This window comes from Oryzias melastigma, linkage group LG8, assembly GCF_002922805.2.
Source record: "Oryzias melastigma strain HK-1 linkage group LG8, ASM292280v2, whole genome shotgun sequence".
NCBI lineage: Eukaryota > Metazoa > Chordata > Actinopteri > Beloniformes > Adrianichthyidae > Oryzias > Oryzias melastigma.
The window spans coordinates 11,787,650-11,812,325 of NC_050519.1; the positions used below are offsets into that span (position 1 = coordinate 11,787,650).

Below are 24,676 nucleotides of genomic sequence, written 5' to 3' on the forward strand. Positions count from 1 at the left end.
TCTTTAGCTTTCTCCATGACACAGGATCCAAAAATGTCAGAGGATAAAATATGCATGGTCTGTTGGGAGACCAGAAACTCCAAGACATTTAGAAATGCACACAAGATGATACCGTTTTGTATTATCTTGTGTGCGTGTTTTCAGAATAAAGTCATCAAGGAATGCAAACTTTTGAACAGGGTAATCTGGAAATGTTCTGTTGTCATTCTGATTTAAAAATGGTAAACCGATTGTCTTGACAATAAATGGCTTCATCCAACCACTAACTATGAGAGACAAAAAAGTTTTGGTGTTGTCATTCAAATTCTACTAAAAATTACAAGAAATAATCTCCTCCAATATATGTAAATTTTACCATTTAAAGTTTTTTGTTGTTGTTGTATTCCAGAATTTTGATGAAATTAACAGAATTACCATGTCTTATTTTTGAGCATGTGATTATTAGAATTTAAAATAAGATGTCCAGTTTTTTGGTAACTTTAAACACATTTTTATAAAAATACTTGTTTGTTGCTGTAGAACTGTACAGATTGTGTGGTTTGTTCCTTTCTAGTGTGATCAAGCGCCCTTGGTTTCAGCTGCTCATCCATCCATGTAAATAATCGTTAATATGTGCTAAGCATCTGATGTAGTCTCTGCTGAGTTTACTTCAGGCTCTGTCTCACTTTGAATTTCTCCTTTTAATGCTTTTGTGTTCCGTAACCCTAATAAATATTTTCTTCTTGCATTTTTTTTCTTACTGCACTTAAAAACTCAATAAGAGGATGAGGTCTTTGTGTTGACAGCCTGGTGCTGTGACTCACAACAATTCTGTATCAAATGGAGAAAAGGTCGCATGTGTGAGGGAGAAACAGGAGTTTTGTCTCAGCCAGCCGCTTGCTTTGATCATTCACCCATAGCCTCGAACGTGGTCACTGTTTAATCAATATTAGAGCACTGCTCATAGCAACGGGTCGATAGCCTCTCTGGGTGACACATTTGAGTGTGTGAAAAAAATCGAATTTCAGTTATGAGCAAACAATAAGAATCTAAATTTGAAAGTGCATTCAAATAGGTCAGGTTGTCTTCATTTAACTTCATTTGGGATGCAATTTCATTCAGAACTCATGAGTTAAGCAAACAAATTTAATTATAAAATGTTATCTTATGATTGTAAAATGATTTAGAATAATACTTTAAAAAATTCAACTTGTTTGCATATTTTAGTGCATTTTAAAGAAAAATGTTGAATTAAAAAAGAGCCCCAGGCTACCATTTATGTTAGCATGCAAGAGACAAATAACATTCAGAGGTCTGTTTTGAGCAAAGCGAGATGGAAAAAAAAAGAAAAAAAAGTAAGTGCGAGCTTTTAAGATGATGTCAGCTGGGGCAAGTTTTGCTGCAAACGCTATGCATGCCAGGGCTGCAATGAAGCAAATGGATTTTCACTTGAACACAAAGAAACTTAGAGGACTGTTGGACGGCAGACAAAGAGGGAGCAGGGATGCGAGAGACATTGAGCCATAGTGAGACTGACAAACGGGCTGAAAATACAGGCCACTGAACAGAGGGAGGCGTGGATGTCAGAAGATTTTGGAGGGATTTCAACTGTATCTACTCCTCAGCCAGCAGACCGTGGCCGCTCGGCGCTGTGAAGGATGGAGGCTTTGCGAGCTCTGAATCTGAAAGGTGTGCAGGGCAGCAGGAGTTAAAGACTTTGGACAGATGTCAAGAGTTTTCTATTGTTGTTTTGTGAGAGTCCAGTTGGGTTGAAGCCAAAAGTATGGACAGGTCAAAAATGGAAACTTAATTTTGCGCTGCTTCTGTTTACTGTGAGAGACAAAGAGAAGGGAAGGATGCGGAAGCTTTTGTTAAATGCAACAGGAAGAGAGACCTCAGGATGGCCTTTTGTTTGGAAACTTTGCTCGTGTGATACCGGAAAGGTCATGAAGGTGGTGAAGAGTCATGGTTTTGTGAAAGACCAGCTGCTAAAGGGTTTTAAAGCTTTAGCAGGTGTGCCTGTGTGGCATGTACTTATCATGCGTTTCTTTGAGTTGCTTTTAGTTTGTCAGGAAAAGGTTTATCTTACAAAGCGTTATCCTTGAGGCTTGTGTCCTCCACCTTTGTAACCCTTTTCCATCTCTTAACAGACATAAGTAAACTGGCAATCCCTGATGTGACCCATAGGATGTTGCACAACAGAAACTGAGTTTTAAGTCAGTCTGAAATATTTGTTAAAATATACTGGAAGAACATGTGGGACTTCCTGATGTGCTTCAAATTCAGGATTGTGGTTGGGAGCTTTGTTATAGTTGTTAAAAAATTCATCTTTAATAAGTATATTAAAGCCATTAAAGACAGTGTACATATACACTCACCGGACACTTTATTAGCTACGCCTTCTAGTACCAGGTTGGACCTCCTTTTGCCTTCAGAACTGCCTTAATCCTTGGTAGCATAAATTCAAACATTCCTCACAGACCTTGGTCCATATTGACATGATTGCATCACAGTTGCTGCAGATTTGTCGACTGAACATCCATGATGCCGATCTCCCATTCCACCACATCCCAAAGGTGTTGTGCTGTTGGGTTGAGATCTGGTGACTGTTCAGGTCATTTGAATCCAATGTACTCATTCTCATGTTCAAGAAACCAGTCTGAGATGATTCTATCTTTATGACGTGGTATCCTGATGGAAGTCATCATTAGAAGATGGGTTCACTGTGGTCATAAAGGGATGGACACGGTCAGCAACGATACTCAGGTAGGTTGTGGCGTTGTCTCATTTGGTACTATGGGCCCAAAGTGTACCAAGAAACTATCCCCCACATCATTACACCACCAGCAGTCTTAACCGATGATACAAGGCAGGTTGGATCCATGTTTTCATGATGACCAGGCAACATTTTTACAATCTTCTATTGTCAAATCATCAATTGTTCAATTTAATTTTGGTTAGCCTATGCAAACTGAAGCCTCAGTTTCCTGTTCTTAGCTGACAAGAGTGGCACTTCTGTCATCTAAGCAGCTTCTTCTGCTGCTGTAGCCCATTTGCCTGAAGATTGGACATGTGCGCTCAGCAGATGCTCTTCTGCAGACCTCAGTTGTAACATGATGTTATTCGAGTTACTGTTGCCTTTCTGTCAGTTCAAATCAGCCTGGCCATTCTCTTCCAACCTCTGGCATCAACGAAACATTTCTGCTCACAGAACTGCCGGTAAGTATATTTTCTCTTTTGGACCATTTTCTGTAAGACCTAGATATGGTTGTGCTTCAAAATCCCTGTACATCAGCAGTTTCTGAAATACTCAGACCAGCTCGTCTGGCACTAACAACCACATTCAAAGCCACTTAAACCACCTTTCTTCCCCATTCTGATGCTCGGTTTGAACTGCAGAAGATTGTCTTGGCCATGTCTACATGCCTAAACACATTAAGTTGCTCCCATGTGATTGGCTGATTAGAAATGTGTTTTATCGAGCAGTTGGACAGATGAACCTAATAAAGTGGCCAGTGAGTGTGCGTTGTTTGAAACCTCAGTAGGTTCAAGTTTTTGGAAAAATAGGTAGCATTTATAGCATTAATTGAAACGGAAGAATGATCAAGAAGTCATATCTACACAACATCAAATTAATTACCCTAATGAACCACAATTCTTAATCTGAGTAGCTCAGTTCATCTGATCCAGTTGGGGTTTATAACCTAACTGATAGATGTATAATGAATGAAGAAATATGAGAGGCAGACTTGGAAGACTGTGATGAGAAAAAAAAGGAATGGTCCTTTGTTAAAATATCTTCCTAATGTTCTTTGACAGGGGAAATAGTCTTTCCTAATTTGGCTTTGTAAGTAATTCGGCTCCCATCATCGCATGTCCTTTAATGCCCCAGAAGAAACCAGCTCAGCAGAATTGTTCAGCTGTGGAGAGGAAGGTCACCACTCCCCCTACTCCTGCACATGGTTGACTCAGGAGAACACCCGCACAAACCATTTTTCCCCCTCTCTCTTCACTGGTGGGAATGACAGTCTGAGTCCCTCTGTGATTCCTCGTGAAAAATACAGAGCCGCAGAAAACAAAGAGGTTGTTTTCACTGATTCTGCAAGTTATCCCACTTAAAAAGATGAGGGAGGTATGCAATGTCTGTCACAGATGCACTTTAACTGGAGACAGAATGTTAAAAAATGTTTTTGCATAGTGGTGCAGACGATAAGTAAGTCCCTAAAATGTCACCTCCATTCTTAATAATGAACCCTGGTTGTCAATAACAGAGGTCAAATGTTTTCACTGGCTTCTATTTTTGTCCATTCTTTCATGCAGATTTTCTCAAGAGCTTTGATGTTTTGATGCTTCCATTGAACTGTGGTCCAGAAATTGGCTAGGCGACTCCAGAATCTTGAAATGCTTTTCACACCTCTCCTTTGTGCCACAGGCAATGTGTTTGGGATTATTGTCATGCTGGAAGATCCAGCTACATAGCATCTTTAGTGCTCTCACAGATGGAAGGTTTTTGCTGTTGTAGATTGGTTCATACCAGTCTTTATCAGGTCAACAATCTTGTCCCTGGTGTCCTTCGACAGTTCTTTGGTCTCGGTCAAGTTGGAGAATTTACAGTCTGACTGCTTAAGCAGAGCCTTTTTTTCCTCTCCAAGCTGATTTTGTTTTGTAGATCGGTTCATACCAGTCTTTATCAGGTCAACAATCTTGTCCCTGGTGTCCTTCGACAGCTCTTTGGTCTTGGTCATGTTGGAGAATTTACAGTCTGACTGCTTAAGCAGAGCCTTTTTTCTCTCCAAGCTGATTTTGTTTTGTAGATCGGTTCATACCTGTCTTCATCAGGTCAACAATCTTGTCCCTGGTGTCCTTCGACAGTTCTTTGGTCTCGGTCAAGTTGTAGAATTTACAGTCTGACTGTTTAAGCAGAGCCTTTTTTCTCTCCAAGCTGATTTTGTATTGTAGATCGGTTCATACCAGTCTTTATCAGGTCAACAATCTTGTCCGTGGTGTCTTTCGACAGTTCTTTGGTCTCGGTCAAGTTGGAGAATTTACAGTCTGACTGCTTAAGCAGAGCCTTTTTTTTTCTCTCCAAGCTGATTTTGTATTGTAGATCGGTTCATACCAGTCTTTATCAGGTCAACAATCTTGTCCCTGGTGTCCTTCGACAGCTCTTTGGTCTTGGTCATGTTGGAGAAGTTACAGTCTGACTGCTTAAGGTTGTGGAACCAGGTGAGCATATTCTTGCTTGTTTGTAGCAGCTAAATTCGTACACAAATAAATCCTTTAAAAATCAAACAACTTAATTTCCCGGATTCTTATATACATTTTATCTCTCACAGTTGAAATTAGGTCTGCACAATACATCACAAATCTATCATCATTGCAATTTCAGCCTGTGCAATACATGTATTGAAAGAGATGGCTTAAATGTTAGCAAAAATGATCTAATGGCAGCTTGACATATTTAACAAATTAAGTAGAGCTCTTTTCGCATCTTACCAATCAGGTAAACCTCTTTGAAGTCATTTAATCATTGCAATATTGATCACTGATATCCCATGTTGCAAGTTTTTGTAACATTGTGCAGCCCTAGTTCAAATGTATCTATGATGAACATTACAGATTTCTCATCTTTTTGTGGGACAGCTTGAAAAATTTGTCACTGACAAATACTTTTTCCTCTGTACATACATTCATGTTCTCTGATTGAATGCCGTCTGTCGCAGATGGCACATTTTGTTTTTGTTATTATGCCAGTACAAGCAAACTCACAAACTGTCTCTGCTCTGGCGTCTTGTTACAAACTGTTATTGAGATTTTTTTTTTATTTTATCACCTCGTTCCTTCTTGTCCCCTGTTAGCCATAAGAGTTATGGAGTTCTACCAAATACCTGCCACGTTGGACAGGTGTCCTATTTTTCACAAGGAACAAGATGTACAGTATATTTCTGGGCGGATTCAGAGGAGTTGGGGATCTTTCTGACAGTGCCAAATGGCTCACTCGAGCAGTGCTCGTCTCTCTTCGCCACCTGCTCCACTGCCCTCCTGCCGTGACACCTGGCCCTGAAAAGCAAACCTGTCATTATGAGAAGATCAGGCGCAAGATATGTTTGTGCGTACGAGTGTGTGTGCTGATCCAAGCGTAACTGCGAACGCTCTTGGTTGCTTTCTGTGATGTTCTGCTTTAATAAACCTCTCAGGGACTGCTTCCGTAATGGCTTATCAGTTCCACTTGGGTAAAATTGAAGTTAAAAGTTGCTTTGTAATAAATGTCTTGGGTATTATATGTTTAACTGCAATCAGCCTGTTTGTCTGCCCTTGATTTTTTTTTTGTTTTTTTTTTTGTTTTGTTTTATTGCTGTATGTAGGACGGCATAAATTCATGGACCAGCCTGACTTTTACTGCAGGTTTTTTTTGTATTCTCTTCTCAAGGCTAAGAGGATACTTCTTTATGAGTGTCTGAATGGTCACCGCACTGCTTGTTTGTGTGCGTCAGTCTTTTTTAGATTAGCTCATTTTATTTTTTGAGTTGGGACACTTTTAGCATCATGCAAAAAAGGTTTTGGGATGACTATTGTTCTGCAAGAGCCTGTGATGAAGAGGTGAGAACAAGTGAGGAGTAGGAGTGAGCATATTATTTGTTTGCAGAGTGTTGTTTTTTTTATCATTTTGCACTCATCAGTACTAAACAAAGGGGCATGGAGAGGGGAGATAATGTGATTGGGCTCTTACAGGAAAAGGTTATCTACTGCCCGCGTCTGCACAAGACAGAACACTTTGCATCAAGAGGTCGCCCCTAATGACGCTCAAGGACTCCAGAGACGGCTGCCGCTTGCACAGACCTGCCTCAGAAACCATCAGAATGATTTGTAGAGTGACAGATGTACACACACGCACACGTGCACGCACACAGACTCGGCAGGAGAGAAACTAAAGACCTCAGCTGGAACTCGGCGTGGCGCTTCCTGACCTTTTCCCTGCAACTCGGCCCTTTAGAGCACAGCTGAATTCTGATGATGCTCTTTGCTGTTGAGCAAGCTGCTTGTGAGAGCTCCAATCTACTGCCCGGCAACACAGCAATTTGAGCTGATACAAGGTTAGATTGTAGATGAGATTGTCCTTGAAAGGATGGAACCCGGAACAGAAGCACAATTTCATTTCATTTGATGTAATTTATGTGCAGCTCATTACGAAATTAATTCTAGGCTTTTTTTTCTCTTCAAGTAGAAAGCCAACTTCAACCGGTTTATTTTAGCTGTTCTTATATTACTATTTTATTAATGTCCCACTCCGATCAATTTAGAAAGCGTTGCCTGTGGTTTTTTTATTTTGATTATGCTATTTTTAGCCACATTTTCTGCACAGCAGCACGAGTTCATTAAAAATTTAACTCTGAATTGTGGGCGGAGAAACCCCGCCCTTCTTTCCCCTACCTGATGCTGAGAGCTCTCCGTTTACAAACTCTCCCGCTAGCCTACAGCAACCTAACATTACTGATGCAACAAAAATGGCAAGCAATATTGGAGCTATCCAGTTGCACATTTTTGAACCAGATGCTCAGACGAAGAAAATTAAGACGTACATTTGTCCACAAGTTGTTGGATCAGAATGAAGCAGAACAGAGAGCTTGTAGCCATAATTTCGATGTCGCATATAAACTCTTTTTCAAACCGTTTTTTTTTCTGTCTGCTCCTGATTCTCAATGATTTGAATAAAGAAATACTCAAATACCAATTTTAAGCTTAATTTTCTTTATATATAGCCTCCATTATCAGAAAAATGACACAAGAACAAGTTAAAAAACACTAAAAACACAATTTTCATCTGAGTTGGGGTTGAAAAGTGGGTTACTTCAAAAAACTGTCAGATTGGGTCTAGAGTTTGGGGAAATCAGTTCGGCCTTCTTCTTTTCTAAATATGTGGAAAGTGGAGAAAAGGATGGACAAAAATGAATAAATGGGACACCAGAGATTCCCTGATAGGAAAAAGGAAAAAATAGCAGAAGGAAATGCGCTGCTCGAAAGTGTGACATTTTCAAAATAAGTTAGAACTCGGTCAGTTTATTCAGAACGGGCCGGTTTTGTTCCCAATTATATTTTTAACTTTTCCTCATGTGGGAGCCAATTAGGAGAAGCTAAAACTAAAGAAATGTGTTCTTCTCTTCATCACTCTTTTATATCCTGATATTAAAACATGGCTGAATAATAAAGAAAAGGTCCACAAGGAGGCAGCTCACAGACTGGACTTGTCATGAAACAAAAGTTTATCAGGAAAGGAAACAAACCCAACAACACATTCATTTTGATGCCAGCCTAACAAGAAGTGATAGACGGGGAACACAACAGCTGATCCTCCTGTCAGTTTTCTTAGCTGTCAGCTTGTCAGTGCCTTCCTTGAATTAAACAGTTCCATGTTTGCTTTCATTTTGCTTTTTTGCTAAATGTTTTACTCATTAATTATTTGGGGTTAGGATTCAGCTCAGGTGTAGATGAAGGCCACATCATCTTCTAGATCTATTTAGGCTTCGTCAAGTAGTGAAGTACGAAAAGGATGGAACATTCTGGATTATAATCAAGGCCAGCTTGAATAGTGTGGATCTTCTCCTGTGGATATTGATTTTTTTTTTTTTTAAGTCTTCTCAAATTTCAAAAACTGTTACTTTCTCAGTGTTCACAAAGCTTTATACCTGTTTTCTGCACCTCAACAGTCTGTCTGAGGTTTGCAGTCCCATTCTTCAATACTTTAATAGAAGTAAAAAGGAATTATTCAAGTTTCAAGCTGAATCCCTTGTACTCATGTGAATTTTGGGGTGAATTCCCATCATGCACAGCTGTTTTGCTCCAAAGACACATTGCTTTAACAGCATGTCTTGTGAGTTCAGCAGCATTCTTTGACCTGTATGCATAAATAAATACATTTGTTACTTTGTGACCACCATCATAAATTATTCAACCTTTCAAAAAAATCTTTATTGAACTCAAAAGTGGCTAAATACTCATCCACTTTTACGAGTAAAGCGGATTTAGTGTAGCTGATGTAAATAAATTTAGTTTTGCAGAAAAAGAAAACAAAAACACTATTAATGCACATTTATTATATTTAAATGTATCTTCAATGAGCACATTCATAGAGTTTTATTATATAAAGTTCATTGTCCATCCAAAACTGTTGTTCAGAGTCACAACTTTTACAGCAGGCTTTGCTGTAATCACAAGTATGAGTGTTGCGAGTCACATACTTTAGTATTGCTGCATGCTTTAGACTGGTGTGAATGTGACTTGTTCTGACTCAATCTGGGCTGCGAATTTAAAAAACTGAAAAAAAAACAAGCAGCAGACTTTCTCTCAACTATTTGTTTGTTTAAAAACTTCTTCCTTTGACTTCTTTGGTATCCCCATAAACATCAATGCTTGGCATTTTTTAGAAGTAGTGACAGAACTAACATATCTTCAGCTGTGTTGAGTAGAAGGGAGGTATGGATGAGGTGGGGGGAACCCCGCTGACCTATGAGCACAATTTGGTGTCATGGTGGGAGACAGAAAACGTTTTGATTGCTTAATGAAATCAGTCACTGTTCGCTCCTGGGTTTTGTGTGTGTTTCTGAGTCTGTCTTTAACAGTGACACATTTTCACTTCCCTCGTCTGCAGTGTCATTCTGCATCACTGGTGCAGGGAATTACTTTGTTGCTTCTGCATTTTACCACCTTCATTTGCCCGTCCCTGAATCTCATCCAGGCAGCAATCGAAACATTCGTCGATGGGATGCTTTTCTGCATTTTTACTTTTGTCGATGGAGAATGCATATTGTTGAATAATGCGACTAAACATACCGTCACCATTGCTTACCTGCACTGCCGATAAAATGAACAGGTCGTCTTTGCCACGATTAGATAAACTTCAAGTTGATTTTTTGTTGTTGTTGGATGACCTGAAAACCCTCCTTTCTGCCTGAATCATGGCAGCAGTGCGGAAAATTCAAACTGATGGAGCAACTTTCTGCTTAAAGCTGGCTTGAAAAAACAAAGGACGTCTTTCTGAGGGAATGAAAGGTGGCTCTATTGCATAATGTGTATCCTTGTTTCCCTAACACAAACGTCAGCAACCTGTAACAACAATAGAGCCATTTGGGCTTGATTTCTACAGATCAAGAGTCAGTAGGAGCCGAAAAGTCTTATTTTGATACTGCTGTTCATTCATTACAATGTATTTTTAATACTAAATAGGAATAATGCTTCTTTTGTGGCATGAACAAAAACAGAAATATTAAAAGAAACTATAATTTTCTCAACATGTGAAAATATTTTTTATGTTTGACAGAACCTCTTATGATTTCTTTTCAAAATAAAAGGTTTCTTGTGCCAAACTGGATCATAACAGTGCAGCTCTGGACAGCATAAGCTAATACGTGCTTTAAACTCATAAAGAATCAGACTTTTTACCAAAGTTTTGCTTAATATTTGAAATCTGTGTATTAAGCATAGAGCAAACAAGACCTCTTCAAGTCAGCAGGGATGTAAAAACCTTTATATAGTTTATCTTTGAGGTGCATCTTATCCATAAATGTATAAACTTAACTGATTTAAATTAAATAAATGCTAATTTAGTAACCCTTACTTGAAAAAAAATGTATTATTTTATTTTTCTTTAGCCAGGGAGCCACTTTGGAGAGGTAAGAGGGCCACAAGTGGCTTCAGAGCCACAGGTTGCAGACCCCTGCATTAACATATAGGGAAATGACTAAAATCTGTTATTAAAATCCTTTATTTGCCAAAAAAAAATCAGTTATATTTTGTCTTTACAAAAAAAAAAACTCTTGCCTGAATATCTGGGAAGAGTGAAACCTTTATGGAGCAATAGAAACGGTAATATGTTGATAGGCCCGGGAGGATGCAGGTGTTCAAATATTTGTCTGGCACCTGTTGTGTTTGAGGCGTTCATGGTCATCCGATACAAACCAACTCTATATACTGAACTACATCCATGTAAAAAAAGTGATGAAAAGTCTAAAGTAGGTGAGGAAAAAATACGATTTTGTTTTGCATTTTGCCGTACTGTCACAATAAGATAAAAACTCAACCTTTTCTGAGCTTGTAAAAGGGAAAATACTGACTCATGTGAATAACCTTGACTTTTTAAAAAAGCTAAATGTAATGCCTTTCTGTCTTAAGAATCTGCTTACATAAGAGAATTCCTCCCAAGTGCTGAATCCTAATGCAACCATCACCACTCTCATGCTCAGGAGGATGACTAAACCTGGCTGAGCCTGGCGTCAGCTACACTCACATTCTGTCTTTGCCTCCTTCTTTGTGTTTCTCTCCAGGCCAGAGGACCTACCTGATTTCTGGCCGGAGGGATGATCTTCACTCTCACTGCAGCTGCTCCCAAATGGGCTTGTCTGTTCCAGAAGATCATCAGTGTCCCATGCCCAGCTCGCTCACGCCTGATGGAGCCCCCCCAGCGTGCACTATTCCTGCAGACAAAACCAAGGTGGGTAGTAACTGTATCTGAGCAAACCAGGAGCGATGTAGTAAATAGCTTTTATCGCTACACCAGAAGAAGAAAACCGCGCTCTTTGTTCACCACAGCCTATCGGCTGTATGTGGGTGTACTTGAAGCTTTTAGAAGTATTTTATATATATATATATTTGTTGCATGTAAGGATGCTATCATTTGTTTGGCTTTCAGCCACATGTGAAACTATTTCTACATGATTTCTTTCCTGTAGATTTGAATGTGGGGCACAGTGAGATGCTTCCTCTTCACATTTGAGCGACCTTCGCCCACAGAGATACCCTCTCCTCTCTTCGGCAGTTTGCTTAGTAAAAATAACCGACTTTGAGTGCTATTAGGACACTTTTGCCATTAGCTTTAGCTTTGCAAAAAAAAAAAAAAAAGAGCAAGGTTTAGTGGCAGAGCCGGCAAATTAGAAAATGGAGACTGCAGGAGGGAAAAGAATCAGCAGGGGTCCTTGGTACACTAATGTGACAACTCGAGGCGTTTTAAATTGTACCGCTTACAACCTCTATATGGAGTTTTATTCCCTGCAATCTTCAAAGGGTTTTATGCCGATTATGGATCTCAAAGGATGTCGGGCGGATGATTGGTCGGGCTCTTTTCTGATTTTGAAGGCAGAAAGTATGGAGTGTCTGTGCAGTTACATGTGTTTCTGACTGTATCTGTGTCAGGGTCAGCCATAGCACACAGATCTCACATTCTCACGCACATGAAAAAAGAAAAAAAAAACAGACCTTGAGCCAGCGAAGACCTTCTCTTGTTTACTCTTTGTCTCCACTCGCATTTCTCAGCCTCCTCTGCCACACATTTTAGTTCATGTTAACTAAAACCCAGTGTCCTGTGGTTTGTTTATGCACAATCTATTAATATTTTTCATGAATCTACAACATATGCCATTTCTCCCTCTGAAAATGCCTCCAATCTGTGTGCAGCCCCCCTGTCTGCCCTGCAGTGTGGCCCTGATAGCAGGGGAGGATCAGGTTCTGGAGTTGGTACACAATGGCTGCCATGATGATCACAAAACCAACAACAGCGAGGTTAGCCTGTTGTTGACACCTGAGGAAAACATAAAAAAGTTATCTTTTATGTAACCATGTTGATTCTATTTTTTTCATGACGAAAGTGTTTTGATGCCCACTCTTTGTGCTACAATGCTGATTCACACTTCTAATACAAGTTAAAAAATTAACCTCCACAAGCCACAGATAACACACAAATCCATTAGATAAGGTTTGACTGATTTCCATTATTTAGTCTACTGGTAAATGTTTGAGAGATCCACTATCACACTTCGCTTTCCTGGGAATTCAGGATGTCTCCTTCTCAACTGTCTTTTCTTTGTAGGACTCTTCAAATCTAAAGTGCTCCCCAGCAGCTTCTTTTGGGCGCAGCCCCAAGGCGGTGAATGGCCTGCTCAGTCCTCAGCTGGAAGCTCTGAATAACAGCCAGACTTCACTGTGTGAGATGCTGCAGGAAAAGGAGAAGAAGACGTGGAGCGGAGCAGGTATGGGCATGGATCACTCGGCGCTCATCCCCCTTCGGTCCAAAAACTTCAGAGAAAGGAGTGACGCTCACTTTGTGGATGTGATCAAGGAGGACAGGTAGTCATAACTTTCGCCTTTTGAAGCAGGCGCTCTTCTCTCTTGCAGCTAATTATCATAGTTGATTTTCTGTAACTTTTCTCCTCAGTCTTATGAAGGACTATTTCTACAAACCTCCCTTAAACAAGTTGAGTCTCACCTTTCTGGAGAGAAGCCTTGAATCTGCTTACCGGATAAGCTACCAGGAAGAGGTACATAGACTGTGTGATATAACTGTATTTAATGTGTGAAAACTGTAGACCCAATATAACACATAGTTTATTAATGTGTCCTTTGAGGTTATGCGTTCACTCGCTACTAATTATTTAACCTCTTTGTGGCTTGAAATGGGCTGTTCCAAACACGTGCATGCATGTTTTGTTGTATTATTTTGTCCTTTTTCTGCTGTCCTTTGTCTGGGTCTCGTCTGGAAAGCCTGTTAGCGCTACGTTATCACAAGGCTGCTCATGACTGCGGCAAAGACAAATCACTGCAGGACCTTTAAGGCAGTTTTGTGTTAGCTTACGATGTCCTCTGCTGGTGCCTCTGCAGAAGTACACGCTTTATTTGCTTGCGCTTTTATAGATTGGAACTCATGGAATCAGAGTTGTAGACGTAGGAAATAGTTTTGACAGATGATCTCGGTTCATTTCTTTTTGTTCTGATGTTGCCCCCCCTCCCCACTCTCAGGTGGAGAACCAGGCAGCGGTGCGGACGTTTGCCAGCCCGACATTCAGCTCTTTCCTGGACATGCTGCTGTGCTGTTTGGTATTTCTGGCCCTCTCCCTGGCCTGTTTCCTCCGAGCACTTGTTGACCCGCAGAGCAACAAGCTGTCCACACCAGCACTCATTCTGACAGCTGCAGCTGCACTGCTAGAGGCTCTGGCTCTGCTATTTGCTATTCGGTGAGATGCTAAATACAGAGTATAGGTCTTAAACTACCAGGCTTGCACCACTCTCTGCCATTAGGAGACACACATTCGAGCTACACTGACAGTGTGCTTTAGGCACAAAAAGCAATGATAATTACCAGATAATATCCTGTTAGAAAGTTACTTAAGAGTTAAATTGGTTAAAAAAATACCTTCTGTAAAAAGAAAAATAGCGGGGGGTTAAATCTTTGGCATAAGGAATTAAAAGGAAAATCATAAAATAATTGTTTTAAAAACATGTAATTTGCATTGTTTATTTAAAGAAAAATGTTCAGAAAATGAACTGACACAACAGGTATTAATTTGTTTTGGAAATTACGTAGAGTTTTGCACATTTCTAGTAAATCAAAGTAACTTTTGGTTTCTTTATGCTTTCCTCTCTAGCATGGCCTTCTATCTGGACAGTGTGTTATCTTGCACTCGAGGGCTGATGACAGCCATCTCAGGCTGGATGGCGCGACACTTCATTGGATCAGTTCTAGTGTCTCTTCCCGCTGTGGCAGTCTTCTCACATGTCACTTGTGATGTGAATTTCCCCACTGAGGTGGACTCACATTTCATCTTTTTATTTCATTTTTATTAGTTGTGCCTTCCCTTATGGATATGAGAACATTTGATCTATTTTTAGTTTATTTATTAATTGTGTAAATACAGAAATATTTTGAAACCAGTAAAAATGAACTTTTTCAAACCTTTCTTTTCATTAATGTTGTTTTCTGCTTGCTTTTTTCAGTTCATCTGCTGCGCCATTATCATAGCTATTATTCAGTACTGCAACTTCTGTCAACTCTGCTACTGGATGCGCTCCACAATAGCAACACTGGTGGGCCTGGCTATGGTTACCTTGCTCTTCAGCTCCCCTTGCAGGTATGAGAAACATGTTAAATGTAGTGGGGAAAAAAGTTAAATCAGGGAAAATTTGTCATTTTTACGTGTGTTTGATTTTTTTTTGTGCAATGGTAACAAACATTAGCATATTACAGTAAAAAAAACTGTTTTTGTTGTGTTAAAGGATTTGTTTCATTTACAACAACTTCCTATCTCTTCCAGTTTTGCTGTGAACCTGTTTTCATGGTAAGTGAGATCATTTTTAGCAAATTTTGTAACTCTAAAGTAAGATTAAATTTGGGTAAAAGCTACAAAACGAAAACAACTTAAAGATATATTTTGTATCATGATTTTTGCCTGCTTTTTTAACCCTTTTTTTTAACCATTTTACATCTCAGCTTAAACTCTATTGATGACATTCCTTTGACTAAAACGTAATTATTTCTTCAACTGTTTATGCAATCACTGTGCAACACTTTACAGTTGTGAATTGATTATGCAGTCAATGTAATTTTGCTGATTCTGTCGTGGAGAAAAGTGGCTTTGCGCTGTTCTGCGACACAGTACTAATGTAAAGAGTTGCATATCAGTGCAAAACCAAAATTAAAAGCTCTTTATCTCTGGCTCCCAGGTTATTTTGGTGTCACCAGCAACATGGTGTTAAAGGCTTTTTGGCTCCCTTGTTGTCATCTTCCTATTGCATTACTGAAAATATCTCGTTCTGAAAAATGGCATAATTGTTAGAACATGCACAGTTGGGTAGTTGTAGAGCTGAAAATTTTAAACCAGGAATAGGCAACTCCAGGTCATGAGGGTCGCTGTGTCTTCATGATTTCCTGATATCCACTCCTGACTGATTAGCTGGTTCAGGTGTGTCCAGCCAATTAGAAAATGCCAGGGCGGGGTATGTTGGAAAACATGGAGGAATGTGATCCTCAAGGCATGGAGTTGCCTATTCCTGCTCTAGAGTCATGTGTCCATGCAAAAAACCACACGCTTGTTTGTTTAGACTAGGGCTTCCCAATCCTGGTCATCTAGATCTTCCACCCTGCCTGTTTTCTAGTTCTCCCTGTACTTCTAGCTGCATATTACCTGGGTCAGGTGTGTTCAGTCAATCAGAATGAGTTGACACCTGAGTAGAAAACAGTGCAGTGAGAGCTGAAAAACAGGGTGGGCGGTTGATCTTTAGGACCAAGACTGGGAGGATCTGATTTATACTAGGGCTGGAAATCACTGGGTACCTCATGATACGATATGCGATACATGGCTCACGATGATATTGCAATACTGTGATAATTGGTAAAAATAATCTCTAATAACTCACATTATAAAGAAGAACAGAAATGAAAATAAAGGATCGGTACTTGGTGAGAACCATTGAGTATCAATTGCAGGAAAATATATTGATATATCACAATATCGATATTTTGCCACACCGCTAATTTATACAAGTGTCAAATTGGAACCTACCAATTAAACTTACATGACTAGTTATTTTCAATTTCAGTCCTGGACTAACTGGTTTGTTCTTTAGCCAATAAAAAAGGGACTGATTAAATAGTTAATTTTCATTTAAAGTAATTTTCGAACTTTGAATATTGTCAATAATCATTGTACTTCTGTTTATATGTTTTTTTTCATTTAATCTGTTCAAAATAATTAAATAAAATGTAAATACAAAATTATGATGTAAAAAAAAGTAAATTTCTGAAAAAATCAAGTTTCACATAGCTAAGGAATTTCTAATTTTTTTAGCTCAACAGGGAGCTGCCAGTAGCCAGCAAAATATTAATCAGTCTTCATTATTCTCTTTTTCAGGTCTAACACCAACAACAGCAGCAACAACAGCTCCGCTCTCTTCTCTGACTTTCGACCAATCCCAAACCACGATCTAGCCCCTGAGGTTTGCGTAGCCTTTTTCCTGCTCCTCGTCTTGGTCTGGTTCCTCAATCGTGAATTTGAGGTTAGCTACCGTTTGCATTACCATGGCAATGTGGAAGCTGATCAACATCGCATCAAGATTCAGAACATGAGGGATCAAGCTGACTGGCTGCTTCGCAATATCATTCCAATCCACGTGGCGGAGCAGCTCAAAGTCACTCAGAGCTACTCCAAGAACCACGACAACGTGGGCGTCATATTTGCGAGTATTGTCAACTTCAGTGAGTTTTATGAGGAGAGCTATGAAGGAGGTAAAGAGTGCTATCGCGTCCTCAATGAGCTCATAGGCGACTTTGACGAGCTCCTACGAAAACCGGCGTTCACGAATATCGAGAAGATCAAGACCATCGGAGCCACGTACATGGCCGCCTCTGGACTCAATACTCAGCAGTGTGCGGATGCAGCTCACCCTCACGCACACCTCCGGGCTCTTTTTGAATTTGCCCTTGAGATGATGCGTGTGGTGGATGACTTCAACAAAAACATGCTGGGTTTCGGCTTTAAGCTCCGCATTGGGTTTAACCACGGTCCTCTGACGGCGGGGGTGATTGGCACCACCAAACTACTCTACGACATCTGGGGTGATACCGTGAACATCGCTAGCCGTATGGATACCACAGGTGTGGAGTGTCGCGTCCAGGTTAGTGAGGAAAGCTATTGTGTGCTCAGCGGCATGGATTATGAGTTTGATTATCGGGGTACAGTGAATGTCAAAGGTAAAGGACAGATGAAGACCTTCCTTTATCCTAAAAGCAGTGACAGTGGCCCTGTGCCTCAGTACCAACTCTCAGTCTCACCAGAGATCCGAGCACAAGTGGATGGGAGTATTGGACGCTCTCCCACTGACGAAATAGCCAGCATGGTTCCTACAACCAGCACGTCTGCAAGAAGTGCAAACCCTTTAGTACTCAGTGCTAGCACAGGTTCCTCAAACACAAGAGGACTAAACAACCTGAAAGAGGCAGACATCTACGGAAGACGTCCTTCCCCAGAAGCTCCTTGCACCAGGCGGTCCATGTCTCACAGTGGCTTAACATCCATACCTGCCAACAACAGCGAAGGATCATCTTCAAACATCTCATCCCAGGCCCAACACGAAACATTCCAAAACTCCACTAGGTCTCTGAAAGACAGTAAGAGTGACAAACACAGCAAAGAGGAGGACAGTGATGCTGGAGAGCTAACCAGGCTTTAAGAATTTGCTTTGATGAATATGTCTTGTTACAAGTTCTCAACCCTTTAAACAGTAGTTACTGCTCATTTTGTGTAGAAGTGCTGTACAATTGTTGAATGGAAAACTTGCTTTTTCCGTCAGTTCGGGAGGGAAGTTATTTGCTGTGTGTGTAAAACTTTTATTTTTTTAAACTTCTGAAGAAAATAAAATCATGAAAATCTATATAATAGGTTAAATCCTCCGTTTTTTTGGCAAACGTTGATGTTTATCAGTATTTTTATGAGTATTAGTACCCCTGGCTAAAAATGTTGATGCGACATATGGATTCTCATACCATCAATGCCTACAGAGATGCACATGTCCCATCAGGTTCTAATGGGTTGACTGATTTGATTATCACTGCACCTTTAATCTTGATTATTTCTTATGTCTTTTAAGTGCCTTTAGAATAGAATACAATGTCAACTAGGCCTTTTTAGAAAAAGGGAATAACAACATAAAGGGAAAATTGTAAATAAAAGTTTTTTTGGGGTAGAAAAATAGAAATGCTTTGCTTTTGTTTACTTTACCAACTCTGTTTTGCTACAATATTTTTGTCTTTTTACTCTAAGATGAAAACAAGAAAATGTGACGCGCTTAAGAATTTAAAAAATAATGTTTCTAAAAGAGGGCAAACAAATGTGGATGTGTCAAAGTGGGAACATTCCTCATGAGAGTCACAGACGAGACTAATCAATACAGGAAAACAAGGATCAGCTGCATATTTTGCGAATGTATCTGCATGCATGTAATGTTGTGGGTGTCTGTGTGCTTGTAAAGTCCTAACGGGGAGCCTGACTTGGTCAAACTGCAGGATTACGGGGACTCTAGGAACTGCTTCGAGGGGCAAAAAAAAAAGTTGCTGATGAGACAGCCTTTTCTCTGTCAACAGTTTGTGTTGCTTCAAGATTGACAGACAATTGCCTGGACGACTCTGAATCAGCATGCTTGCAGCATATAAAGATTTCCAGCATTTCTACCCTCTTAGAATAGCTGTGGTGTTGTGTATTTCAATCTACCCTGCGAGGCACTGCTCTACCTGGGAGGTGTTTTAACTCATGATTTCAAATGGGCTACTAATGACATTGTGTGTTTGTTCCTGTGGTTTGAGGTCATCAATAATCAAAGGTTCACAGATGTTTTTAAATTGTGTGTTGCATACATTTTGAGCTCTTAAGAGGGAGAGTCGCCCTCTACTGTCTGTAATGAAAGGCATTGCAGGAGAGCTTGATGCTTTTGCTGTTTTCAATCTCTAAACAGCATGAAACTTAATGTAATAACAATGTAAATGCAATGCAGTGTACCAAATAAATTGAATACCTTTTATTGTATTTTTTTTCCTTTTTGTTTAATGAAAAGTTGGTAAGTTTATTGTTTAGCTGTGCTTTTGCCTTGATCACTGTTTCTTAGCTAAAGGGATTGTGTGCTCAGTGACAAAAAGGTTGACCTTCTAATTAACTAGCTAGTTTTATTCATTTATTTTGAACATTATCAATCTGGGATTTTAAAGTCAGCACTTAACTAATTTACATTAATTGTAGAAACAGATTTATCTATTTTTGTTGCACATTCTTAAGAAACTGAGACATTAATTTAAACGTTACACTGTTGCTTTGCTTTACTAAAGGTAAGGATAGGGTATGAGGTGCCTTTACCTTATATGTGTTATTTTATTTTATAATGTTTTACAGCTTGAAAAACATGTTTTTTCCTGTCTATGTTTGGAGCAGTGCCTTTTCTTGAAATAATACAATGAAATGTAATAAAATACACAATAACAGAATTTAAAGTGGTAAAATTATTGCAATATTTTGTCCTCAGTTATATGTCAATAGTTCGGTCGAAACTATCAAAGAAGCCGTGTTTTGTTGATGAGCACAGAATCCTGGTTCAAAATTAGTTTTCCACATTTTAAGGACAAAAATAGCTGTTTATTTAGGGTTAAATGCTTGTGTAGCTGATGACTCTTGACTGTCATTTATTCATTCTCTTTTCATTATTAAAATTGAAAGATGTGTTGAAACTTTGAGCATTTTGGTAACAAAAAGTTATTTTGCAAACACGTTTTGATTTGGTATGATGAGTTGAGCGCAACATTTAAATCAACATTTTGGGAAAACGCTGGTGCCAAAGAGTGTAATTTTCATTTCTTGCAATTTTCTTTTAGATTTTATCTTATTTAAGCTTAATTTTATGGTTACATTTTCTACAGTTAGCGCTCATTCTACTTAAAGTTAAATACTATTGCTCAAAGCTCTTATTTTCGTGTACAGTATGCCTTTCTGTTGTATAATGTATGCACACTTTTTTTTGTATTATTTAAATAATCGCATGTATTAAAGTATTAAATAGCCTAAATATAATTTTAATCATATTAATGTAATGCTTTTAAGTTCTGTTTCCTTGTATACGTGTTATACTATATGTTTTTTTTAAAGCAGATGTTTTGTGGGCTTTGGGAATAATTATTATTTGGAGGAATGTGATTTTACATTTCTTTTAACTTTCATTTGAGCAAAAAATGAAAAAAAGGTATAGCTTTGGTCAAAAAATCTTTTTAATTTTAATTTGCCAAATAAAATGAAGATAAACTACAAGATTTTCACTTTAAGGCTGTGTTGAATTAGTTTGCAATAATGTAAGTGTTGTTAAGTTTATTAGATTTTTTTATGTTTTTGTATATAGCACTGGAAAAGATGTGTTGCTTGGTAATTCTGTACAGATGTTTTAAAAGTTTCCATAAAATATACTAACTTTTGTTCAACAAAAGACGACTGTCATTACATTTACTCAACTGTTGCTCACAATTGTATATCCTTTTACTCCTTCACACTACACGTGACGGCTTAATTTACCACTGATGATGAGCTTTCTTCTTTTATATTTAGAGAATACATTTTTCCATGAAAAGCCAAAGATTGCAATTTATTTTTTTTATGTAAATCTTTCTTTAAATACTTCAAAAAATAAATATAATAATATGGTCCTTGCCATCAGTACCTGATGCTGCGGGCCATAATAACACAACATTATAGTAGCTGTTCCGGATATGCAGCTAGTAGATGACGGTGCTGTGTAAAAAAGGGACTAAAAATGTTTATAGCACATGATTTGATGGAGGAAAAAAAAAGAAAATTATATGAAAAAGTGCATCCAACGTTGTACCATAAACAAACCTCCCATTTATTTAGCTATTATTAATTTTATTATTGCAAATCCAAATGTTTTACTTTTTAATGTCTGCATAAATTACTCAGACTTTATCAAGATGGAAGTGAAAACAATCTGAATTTTAGTATTTGCCACATGAGCTAACACCTATCAATCAGTTCTGAGGCTTGGTGGCTTAAACAAATTGTAAAACTATATTTTAGTTTATTTTTTGCATTATAAAAATAAAAAATGTATGAATGAAAACTAGTTTAAATGAGTTTTCACTTTACAAGATAATATAAATGTAAGCATTTTTATGCCTTGTCTTTAGTTATGTCAAAGTAAAAATGTATTAAGTTTATTTTATTTAATCACATATATTTAAAACAAAAATAGTTTTTAGATGGAAAAAATGCCTTGTTTTGTAATGTGTGTATTGTAATAGGAATAAATGGCTTGTAGAGCAAGAGCGAGAAGTTTTTCCTTTAAAATTAGCATACTTACGTGAGGTTTGGAGTTATGCGTAAGCAAAATTTGAAACCGGAAGAAGACAAAATTTTACTTTTTTCTTCCACTTTACACCTAAGGCAACTCTTAATACGTCTGAATGACGCATGGTGGGACACAAGTTTACGTCAGGGCGTCAGGGCACGGGCACGACACCCCTCCCTCCTCCCCCAGTCTAGCTGGGAAGAAAAAAAAACTTTTTTTTTTTTTGTATCGGAGGAATCAACAGCCGCCATCTTGACGCGGCTCCGAGTCGGGATTTCTAGGGGAGCATAAATTTTAAAAACCGATTTCGGCCACCCAGACCGGGCTTTAAAGACATTTTCCGACTGAAAATCGAAGTATTAGGTCTGTCGTTGAAAATTAATCCAAACGCGAGGACAACGGTTTTTTTAGTCGTTTCGAAAGAGTACTGTATATTTGATTTCCCTTTTAGAGAGCGCCGCTTCTCGGTGTACCTCCGTCCACAGACGCTGTTTTTACCCGGAGACAGCGGCGAGAAAAAAATTCCAACTCATAGAAAATATTTCGTGATTTTTCTTCTCTTTATTTATGCCAAATTCACATTTTATGGCCGTCGATTTTTACTGCGAAAAAGATGATTCTGTACATATGTGAAACCGGCGATCTACTGGCAAGGGGATCCGCTTTCGCTTTGTGTAATGTTTCGTGATTGATTTTTATTTATTTTTCTCGTGCTAAAATAATTTTTGAACGTATTTTTTGCGTATAATTATGTGGGTGTTGGGTGTTGGATTATCATGGGGTGATCTTCGGTGGCGGAGCGTGGCGCTGTTGCCTTTCTTTTGAAGCGCTTTTCACTCCGGCAGCGTTTCGCCAGTCTGTCCGTAAAGAAGAACAAGGGAGGCAAAAAAAAAAAAAAGCTGTAGTAATTGTTCCTTTACACGCAGCTTTGAGGAAAAGTTACTTATCATTGCGTGCCGCTGATCAAGAACCAGGACCTATCGGTATTTTTTTTCCTTCACCGTCCATTCAAAAACACTGACCAGGATGGCTGACAATCTGCTGGATGCGGTACCCCCCATGGCAAAGCGACCCAAGCTTAACTCCCCACTGTCGGGATCAGATGGTCCAGGTAAGGACAGCAGTCAAATCTCTCTTAAATATTAACAAGATGCAATTACTTTTTTCCCCCCACTTAATGGAATAGACAGATTTCCTGGTTTAAATAGCGCTGGGCTAACACACACCACTCACACGGGATGCACAATATCACCACACAACTGTACATTAAGTTCCCTCCACAGGTACCAATTTGTTAATTTGCAATATTTGTTTTAATAAAAATGCATTAAAAAGGAGTTTAGGTGAAAATGGGCTGCAAATGAACTGCAATGGGACTCAACAGGCTGTTGAACTTTAGTTTTTATAGGGATAAATCTACATTTAAAAAATCACATTTCTGACTGTATGTAAGAACACACTTATTTATTAACAGTCCATATAGTCTCTGCATTAAATAGGTTTCATTTATACAAAAGCCCAATTGCTCAGTTTGAATGGACATGTGACAATCCTCGGCATCCATTTACATACTTGCATGCACTTGAACCACAATACCTCCTAACTTTCCTTTAAGATGACAAATAAACATGATGTAACCATAGAATTTAAAAAAGTCTGGCATGAGGGTTATAACAAAGTAGCCCTAGGGTCTTTGCCTTTACCTGTCCAACCTGCAGATCAGCTTTTATGCTCAGCTGGATGGGCTGCAAAGAAGTGGAAAAAGAAAGTATATAATGTATATACGTTTTTTGCTCATCTGGAAGTTTGGGTGGTATTTGTTTAAATTATAGCCTTTTTATGTCTTTGATCTCCTTTTAACTGATAATTTTGTTGATGAATCAATGAAGTAATGTCTTGGGTATGACATTTAGAATTCAGAAAAAGGTACTATACGATAATGGCGTGTGCAACACATTTTAGAGATCGTGGTTTCAGAAACCATTTTCTATAGGATCTTGCTCCGTGTTTGAGATTCATTAACTGCTAGTATTTTTTTTTTTTTGATAGATTGTAAAATTGTGTTTTGGGTTTTTAACATGTTCTTGTAGCATTTTCTCATGATGGAGGCCATAAAAAAGTAATATTAAAACTGAGTTTCTGAGTATTTTTTAATTCAAATCCTGGTACATCAGGAGCAGACGAAAAAATGTCATTGGAAAAAGCTTGTAGTTGTTACGTAGAAGCTACAATTAGCAGGCCACACTCACCTTACTCTGCTCCATTCCGATATGTTGCCATTTTTGTTGCACCAATAATGTTAGGTTGGGCTTGTGGGGGGCTGTAAGCTAGTGGGAGAGTGTAAACAAAAAGTCGATGGGAAATTAACTCCATGCTAATATTCCTGCCCTCAACTCAGAGGCGATTTTTTTTTTCTTTCTTTTTTTTTCTTTTTTGAACTTCTGCCGCTCTGCAGAAACTAAGGGTTTATTCAGACTAGGGCTGCCCCGATTATTCGACTAATCAATGACTAATCGACTGTTGAAATAGTCAACGGCTAATTTAATAGTCGATTACTCGTTACTTTATATTATATGGAGTCAGAGTGTCGTAAAGTTGAACAAAGTTGTAAGCGTTTAGTGCCAAAAAATGCAATTCTTTATGTTTGAGTCAGTGTAGAGTTGTGGATCGTTGCTTACGTGGCAATTCAATTCACAAATCAAGCTCAGGGATTAACGAATCAAACCATGATTCTTACTTTTTATTGTTGCTATGTGTATGGCTTTTTACTGGATGTATGAACATTGAAATGATTTGTAATAAATCACCATCATTTATATCTTTATTTAGAACAGGAGAATCAACAAAACTGATAAAAACACAAAGATTTAGATGGAAAGAAATAGTGTTTGTCATTTAAAACTTTTTTTTTTTTTTTAAATCAACCTTCTAGTTAAGTTCCGCAGTAACACAAACAGCATCAAAGTATAAACATTGCTGATGTTTTGGACCATTAAACAACAAAACCTGAAAATGCTCCTCAAAGTTCTTCAACATTTTACATATT

The 24,676-nt window shown here is 38.6% G+C and overlaps 2 protein-coding genes across 4 annotated transcripts in view; both read left to right on the forward strand.

Annotated features, from left to right (window-relative positions):
* Nucleotides 1-20,754, forward strand: part of LOC112146809 (adenylate cyclase type 9) — a 37,184-nt gene extending 16,430 nt beyond the window's left edge. The window contains exons 2-10 of the mRNA XM_024272822.2: nucleotides 11,298-11,464; nucleotides 12,424-12,528; nucleotides 12,836-13,092; nucleotides 13,181-13,283; nucleotides 13,762-13,976; nucleotides 14,388-14,547; nucleotides 14,737-14,870; nucleotides 15,054-15,077; nucleotides 16,650-20,754. Of these exons, the coding sequence (XP_024128590.1) occupies nucleotides 11,298-11,464; nucleotides 12,424-12,528; nucleotides 12,836-13,092; nucleotides 13,181-13,283; nucleotides 13,762-13,976; nucleotides 14,388-14,547; nucleotides 14,737-14,870; nucleotides 15,054-15,077; nucleotides 16,650-17,967 (2,483 nt within the window). The 3' untranslated portion in view covers nucleotides 17,968-20,754. The remainder of the gene's footprint in view (nucleotides 1-11,297; nucleotides 11,465-12,423; nucleotides 12,529-12,835; nucleotides 13,093-13,180; nucleotides 13,284-13,761; nucleotides 13,977-14,387; nucleotides 14,548-14,736; nucleotides 14,871-15,053; nucleotides 15,078-16,649) is intronic.
* An 825-nt stretch (nucleotides 20,755-21,579) lies between these two features.
* The window catches only part of crebbpb (CREB binding protein b), a 56,141-nt gene continuing 53,044 nt past the window's right edge, over nucleotides 21,580-24,676 (forward strand). For all 3 annotated transcript variants that reach the window (XM_024272819.2, XM_024272820.2, XM_024272821.2), the window contains exon 1: nucleotides 21,580-22,741. In XM_024272819.2, coding sequence (XP_024128587.1) covers nucleotides 22,657-22,741 — 85 coding nt within the window. In that variant the 5' untranslated portion in view covers nucleotides 21,580-22,656. The remainder of the gene's footprint in view (nucleotides 22,742-24,676) is intronic.